The 6,955-nt window shown below is 36.2% G+C and overlaps 2 protein-coding genes across 10 annotated transcripts; one reads left to right on the forward strand and one right to left on the reverse strand.

The window, feature by feature from the left end:
* Positions 1-369: 369 nt before the first annotated feature.
* Positions 370-4,115, forward strand: LOC112188652 (sulfite exporter TauE/SafE family protein 3). 9 transcript variants are annotated; one of them, XM_024327813.2, is made up of 12 exons: positions 378-1,139; positions 1,391-1,550; positions 1,815-2,015; positions 2,096-2,160; positions 2,240-2,300; positions 2,422-2,510; positions 2,579-2,665; positions 2,767-2,838; positions 2,927-3,151; positions 3,313-3,406; positions 3,522-3,662; positions 3,775-4,115. In XM_024327813.2, the coding sequence occupies exons 1-12, from the start codon at positions 921-923 to the stop codon at positions 3,858-3,860; spliced, it is 1,500 nt and encodes a 499-aa protein (XP_024183581.1). In that variant the 5' UTR covers positions 378-920; the 3' UTR covers positions 3,861-4,115. The 9 variants fall into 9 exon arrangements, 8 of the variants coding, with proteins under 8 accessions (XP_024183586.1, XP_024183587.1, XP_024183581.1 ...); XM_024327815.2 differs by having other exon boundaries at positions 383-1,139; positions 2,240-2,276; XM_024327814.2 differs by having other exon boundaries at positions 385-1,139; positions 2,788-2,838.
* Positions 4,116-5,730: 1,615 nt separating this feature from the next.
* On the reverse strand, positions 5,731-6,682 carry LOC112188655 (dynein light chain 1, cytoplasmic). Its single transcript, XM_024327822.2, has 2 exons — positions 6,387-6,682; positions 5,731-6,286 (listed from the first exon to the last, which is right to left on the reverse strand). Exons 1-2 carry the CDS (start codon positions 6,522-6,524, stop codon positions 6,134-6,136), a joined length of 291 nt encoding a protein of 96 aa, XP_024183590.1. The 5' UTR covers positions 6,525-6,682; the 3' UTR covers positions 5,731-6,133.
* Positions 6,683-6,955: the final 273 nt, after the last annotated feature.

Raw genomic sequence — 6,955 nt, forward strand, 5'->3', positions numbered from 1 at the left:
AATTCTTACATTTATTGTTCTTTGTCTATGTATGTTCAACTTACCAGAGAGAGCTAAATTGCATATTCTTCTCTCCCTTTCACCATTACTATACATTCAAATTAAATATATTCAAAGTAACGAAAGGCCAAATTAGTTACGTATGACTTCAAACCACTAGAACACTTCATAAAGCCACGTTCGCCAATTTATTGAGAAAATACCAAATTTCAGTTCCTCCAAAATCCCAATATCTATAATTTACTCCACACAAAAGGAAAAGCCTAAAGTCACCACAGAAATTGTTATTCGGTGGGCATCCCATATATTGATTATTTGGTGTCTAAATAATGATTGACTTCCACCACAAATAATGTCAAGATATTATCTTGACTAATTTTTCCGACAGATTTGTTGTTGTTACTTGTTCGTTTTCTTATCCTAGTCGACACCCTCAGCTCAAACTTGCTTCTTTCTCATTCATGGCATATGCAGTCTATGGATGCAACTAGCATTCCTCAATAATATTGCAATCTGAACATGAATTTTTGTGTTCTTATTGACTGTGTTTGAGGGAGACTTATGTGTCCGGGCCTGGATGGGCTACCACTCTATTTCAACTTTAGACAGAGGAAAAGTACCACTCCTTTTCAACTATTTACAAGGGGAATGCTAAATCACTCTTTTATTATGATGGTGACAATTAGCAAAAGTATATTCCAACTGAATACATTCCCAAGGAAGCTGAAACATGCATGGGTATCGATTCATTTTAGCCTAGATATTATTCCACTGACACTACTTTTAAATTCTGCAGAACCTTAAATAGTAACAATGAAGAACATGGTTTTGTCTTCAACCCTTAGTTTTTGATAGACCTATGTTATTCTTCGAGTTTCGGGGTTGAGGAGGAATCGGTGGAAGTAAATCTTAGGTATCAGATGGCATGGAGCAGATCATCAAATTGGTGGAGGCTAAGGTTGATAGCAAAGGTAGGGATTTGTTTTCTTGTTTTAGTGGCATCTGTTTCAGCAACTGAAAGTTTGGAGCAACAAGATTCTTCTAGTCAGAATCATGGGAAAGAGGTTGAATCTAATTACTTAGTCAGCGTGTCAAAATCGCATACCGGTGGAGTCCTTGGCTATAAGCATGTCTGGCCTGTAAGTCCAATTTCACATCATCTTTGTTGAATATATGTTGTCTTGAAGTAATTTAAATTTGATAGTGCGTGTGGACTTGAAATGTGTTTGATAAGCAAATGCTGTCCAAGAATGATAAACCATGTTAAACTTTTTCCCTTTTCAGTTTCCATCGCTTTTGTTTTCTTTTACTCTCCTCTCTTATACAGTTTAACAAAAAAGAACCATATGCTTTCTGGTCAGATTTTAGTAACAATTAAAATTGGTCACAGGAAATAAGATTTGGCTGGAAAATTGTGGTTGGTACAGTAATTGGATTCCTTGGAGCAGCATTTGGAAGTGTGGGAGGTGTTGGAGGGGGTGGCATTTTTGTTCCAATGCTCACTCTCATGATTGGCTTTGATCAGAAATCAGCAACTGCAATTTCAAAATGTAAGTATTGTTTACTTATTGTATGTTGCTGCATATAACCTTTTTTCTAATTTTTTGATACAGTGAACTGCATGGAACTTTATAGGGTCTGTTAACAAATCCAATATATTTCTGGACAGAATTAATATATTTAACCTAATGTATCACAGCATCAGTCAATAATTTTTCTGTTGTTCGATCTTTTTTATTTTTCAATTTTTTTTTCCTTTTCCATTTGAACACCCAAATACAATTCTACATGTTTATGTTTGGATGCTTTTCTAGGCATGATCACTGGCGGAGCAGCTGCCACTGTGTTATACAATCTAAGGATGAGGCATCCAACACTTGAGTTGCCAATTATTGACTATGATCTTGCAGTTCTATTCCAACCAATGTTAGTTTTGGGAATCAGTATTGGAGTTTCCCTGAATGTTGTTCTTTCTGATTGGATGATCACCATCTTACTAATTATTATTCTCTTAGGTAACACTACTTTTCTCTTGTCTAAAGTTCGGCAATCTTCCACATTCACACTTGGACAACTTCCTTCTGTTTATCTTTAGGTACATCAACTAGATCCTTCTTCAAAGGTGTTGAGACATGGAAGAAAGAAACTAAAACCAAAAAGGTGATCTTCCCATAGATAGCTCATTTGTCTTCTACACTTCTCAAATCCATCTAATGCTGAGAATATTCATTGCTCTTAGAATTTACTGGACGCTTCCAAAAGCTTGGAATCAAAAGGTGAGGTCGATTCTTCACTTTCTGGTAAATCTCTGTCATCTATTCTAACTCAGATAGATATCTTAGGGGTTTAGGGTATAGGATTTGGGGTGGGGTTATTTCTTCACTTCCTAGATATCTTTGGCTAATATGCTGTTTAAATTAGGTGTTAGCATCAGAGACGTTGAAGAGAAAAATACTGCTAGTGGTACAACCAATGAGCCAACAGAAACCAAGCAAGCTAAGAGAAGAGAGGTCACTATTCTAAAGCTTATACTTTTGTATGAAAGATTAGGGATTGACTTCTATGACCCTCCCAACAGGTTTCTATTCTTGAAAATGTTGGCTGGAGGCAACTTGGAATTATTGCTACTGTGTGGGTCATAATTCTTGGATTGCAAATTGCTAAGGTCTTTTTTACAGAACTAGTACTTCTGTGGTTGATTTTCCTTAAAAGCTTTTAATTTGAAATTTCCCTTCACTTTTATGCTCTAAAAAATCAAATTGATAGGAAACTTGCTTGTTGGAACAGAATTATGAGGCAAAATGCTCGGTGGCATACTGGTCACTAGATCTCTTACAGGTAACTCCCATGGCTTCATGTAACAAGAAAACAATCTTCCACCCTTACTAAGAGAACTATTAATATCTTCCTTTCTTGAATCAATCAGATTCCTGTGACTCTTGCAGTAACTTCATATGAGGTAATTAAACTGTCCCAAGGGAAGAGAATACTTGCATCAAAGGGATCAGAAACAGGTGCAAACTGGAGAGTTTACAAGCTTGTTTCTTATTGTGTCTGTGGCATAGCAGCTGGGCTAGCTGGTGGACTGCTTGGTCTTGGTGGAGGCTTTATTATGGGTCCAATGTTTTTGGAAATGGGGATCCCTCCTCAGGTACCTTTTTCAATATTCAGAAGTGATGAGAAACAGGATTCAATTAATTACACTACTATACTATCTGCATAACTCTGTTGTGTCTACCTATCACTGATTGGTTTTGGTTACAATCCTCAAATTTACACAAAGCAACTTGGTAAGAACTTTTACATATGTAGGTGTCAAGTGCCACAGCCACATTTATCATGACATTCTCTTCATCCATGTCTGTGGTGGAATACTACCTCCTAAACCGATTTCCCATTCCTTATGGTAACTTTCCTAGCCATGCGTTCACGTTTCTGGTAATAAATTGATGATGAATGTTTGCATACAACTTTATGTTTTCAAATTAGTATTGACTTCTTTTGTTCTGATTCTTCTGCAGCTCTCTATTTTGCTGGTGTGGCTACTGTTTCTGCCATCATAGGGCAACATGTAGTAGGAAAAGTAATCAAAGTATTAGGAAGAGCATCTCTGATCATCTTCATTCTATCTTTGACAATATTTGTGAGTGCACTCACATTAGGTATGCATCAATTTTACATATGAGGATCACTTTTTTTTTTTTTTTTACTTCTTAACTTCATTTCAAGGCCAAGATATAGATTTTTATTTACAAGCATTTTGTTTCTGAACAGGAGGGGTAGGCATAGCGCACATGGTTACAAAGATTGAGCAGAAGCAGTACTTGTGGTTTGAGCACATGTGCACTCATGTATCCTAATCTTCTAACTAGCTCTTCGCTTAATGAATTCCTTCACACCCCAAGCGTAAAAAATTCTTCCTACACTTGGAATCATATACAAGTTGTGATTTTAGGTGTGAGAAGAATATAATGCATGCTCTAAAAAATCTAAATTCAAGTTCTAGGATTTGACTTTGTCGTAGTGTTCTGTTGGTACTTTGCTCAGAACACCACTGATACTTTTGTATTGTTGATTTCTTCTGAATTTTAGTGAACGCTTCTTTTTTATATAAATGCACGACTTCACTGAGTCACTGCCAGGAACATACACCAGAGCAAAAGCTCCTGAAGTGAACACTTGGTGTCTTGGTATTTCAGATGCTTAAGCTTTTAGTGATATATGAAACAATATTATTCTTCTGTGCTGTAAATAGTGGAGATGATTATCCAAAAGAAAATGGTGAAGATGAAATATCTGAAGACTTAATTAAGATATATGATCATCCCAATCCTAAGAAGTAATTATTATGGAAAGTTTGGGATGTACACTTTTAGCTGTTACATTGTGCATATGACCTTCTAGAGTCTGCACACAACTTTTAGTTTCATAGTCCCATACCTGCTTGTCATCAAATTTATAAAAGAATAATCAAAAGTTAGGATGCCTGCAGATACAGAAGCACAATCGAATGATGATCTGCAATGAACAAATACTAATTAGGTTACAACAGCACATTAAGACATACTCATACTATTTATTTATTATTTTTTTATATATAAAACTGATAAGGGATTAGGCGATTTTAGCTCCTGGGAGGTAGATGATGTAGGGAACAAGTCCCACCCTCAATCCCAAAGGAGAAGGGTCTACCACACTCTGGGATCTCACCAAAGACATACTCATACTTAAAGTTTACCATTTTTAGTGAATAGCACAAGGTTGGATGATTAGGAATGTATGCAATTGCTTGGAATGATTCTGCAGATACGAGCATAACCTCTTTTTTTATACCCATGGGGAATGGGAAGAGTCAATTTCTTGAGGATAATCTTCAAGTCTACATATCTCAACGATTGAAGAGTTATATATCCTTTGTTTGACAGTGTCCTATAGCATCTGCATAGTTAGACCATATAGCAAATTAATATATATGATAGCTGGTTGATTCATAAATATATATGAAACAAATTAGTTCTCTTCTTTTTCTTCTTTTTTTGAGTTGAAGGATATTAGTTCTTGTTTGGTATGTTTACTTTCTGATAAAGAATTATAGGGGAAGGGAGATGAAAGGGACATGATAAATCTCATGAGAGAGAGGAAGACTACTACATACAATGCTTTTAAATTCAACGAAGAGTATATAATTTTTAATCTTTTCTCATTTTACAACTCCATATTTGGCACGTACGCGTTCTACAAATTTTTTAAAAATTTAAACTATGTTGCACACTTAGAGTGGAAAGTTTCAACAAAATCCTTACAAAAATCAGCTAACAGTATAACTGCCCAAGTTCTTACATTTTCATATCTAACATTCAGAGGAAAGCCACCAAAATATGGCATCATTTCCAGTGGCTTCCGACTTCCGATTGAAAGTTGTGCAATATTTCAAATTTTCGATAATTGGTGAGCAAAAATGATAAGAGTAGTTTGTCTTCCCACTAAAAGGACAACCTTTGAAGTTTACAGTAACTTTCTGGTTAAAACAGATGATTATTCCAAGAGTAGAGAGAAAATTGAACTACCATTTCTCATGGAGATAGAACTGGTTGGAAGTTTAATGGGGCACCAAGTTTTATCAAGTTCTAAGGATTTGAGACGCGTCTTTATTTGGCAAATGCCAACTTCCTATTGTTGCTCTGTGTCCAGGTCTAGGACAAATTCCTTTCTCTTCAATGCGCCAACACATTTGAATAAAAGCTTGACATCATCAAGATAAATGCAAACCATCTTATCAGAAAGGAAAAAGATAAACTCAAACCAGTGAAAAATGACAAAGCAAAAACAAAGTCCTCCTCTGTTTTGGGTCTATCGTCTACTTTCCTTCAAGCTCAGAAAAATAGAAAATGTCACAGAAATAACATTCCCTTCCAAACAAACAGACCCTAAGATTGAGTAAAGTGCTAAGCTGAGCTATCCATTACATAGAAAAAGCACTACAAAGCTGGGCATCTGGGTACTTCTAAACAAACCCAGTTCCTCCAGTTCAGGGTAAAAAGGAAAAGGAAAATTTACATGCTTTGCGGGCTCATTCTATGCCTTCCTCAAGTACTTAATTGTTCATTTCTACCAAACCATGTCTTGACTAAGATCAGGAAGAAGAAGAAGAAACCCCTCTAAAGATAAGGAAACTGAGAGTTTCAAGAGTGAAGTAGATGAAAGTGCCTTTGGAATGTGTGAAGAAGCACCCAAAATTGGAACCCACCACACATTGCCAACCACATCCATATCTCTTATCAAACTCCTGCAAGACATTGATGTCAAAACCACAAATTTAAGTACTTTAAAACATACCCAGAAAGCTAAATTTGAAACTTGGATGACATGAAAGTGAAAGATTGTACCTTTTTAATGTGGGCAGATATGGATCTGCAATCAAAGACATCATAGAGATCCAGAGCTTGAGAAGCAGAAGCCGTGGCTTGAATCTGCATCTTCACTGGCATGTCTGTGTCTTGTATCAAAGCTTTGCCTTCCAACATTCTCTATCTCTCTCTCTCTCTGTGATTATGAAAGAAAAGCCAGTTGGGATTTGCTGAATTATGATTTCGGATTTCCTTCTTATCTCCAAGAAGCAAAGGAAGATTAGTTTTCTGTTTTAGTAGAAGAAGAAATGGCAGGGACAATAGATACAGAAGCCAGGAGGACACAAGGGCTTTTAAATAGGGAGATTCCAAGCTGGCACATAATCCAATTAATAGTGTTTTTTCTCCTCACTTAATGGGCTTGTTTTAACTTTTAATTTTTTATTTGAATTTTTAATGTGATTCTAGGATGAGTCATGGCCACGTCATTCCTATTTACTGGCTACCTCGTCACCTCTTAGAGCAAGTCCACTGGTGGTTTTTTGACTGGGCATAGTCATGAAAAACATGACTATATGACCTTCAGAAGGAATTTGGTAGTTCCACCG

This window comes from Rosa chinensis, chromosome 2 (assembly GCF_002994745.2).
Source record: "Rosa chinensis cultivar Old Blush chromosome 2, RchiOBHm-V2, whole genome shotgun sequence".
Lineage (NCBI taxonomy): Eukaryota > Viridiplantae > Streptophyta > Magnoliopsida > Rosales > Rosaceae > Rosa > Rosa chinensis.

What these genes read in the sequence shown, in the direction of transcription:
- LOC112188652 (XM_024327813.2), top strand. Translation starts at nt 921, where the DNA reads ATGGCATGGAGCAGATCATCAAATTGGTGGAGGCTAAGGTTGATAGCA. An exon ending in AGCAACTGCAATTTCAAAAT is followed by an intron (nt 1,551 to 1,814) that starts GTAAGTATTGTT and finishes ATGCTTTTCTAG; the next exon opens with GCATGATCACTGGCGGAGCA. An exon ending in GGTCACTAGATCTCTTACAG is followed by an intron (nt 2,839 to 2,926) that starts GTAACTCCCATG and finishes TGAATCAATCAG; the next exon opens with ATTCCTGTGACTCTTGCAGT.
- LOC112188655 (XM_024327822.2), bottom strand. Translation starts at nt 6,524, where the DNA reads ATGTTGGAAGGCAAAGCTTTGATACAAGACACAGACATGCCAGTGAAG. An exon ending in TATCTGCCCACATTAAAAAG is followed by an intron (nt 6,287 to 6,386) that starts GTACAATCTTTC and finishes AATGTCTTGCAG; the next exon opens with GAGTTTGATAAGAGATATGG.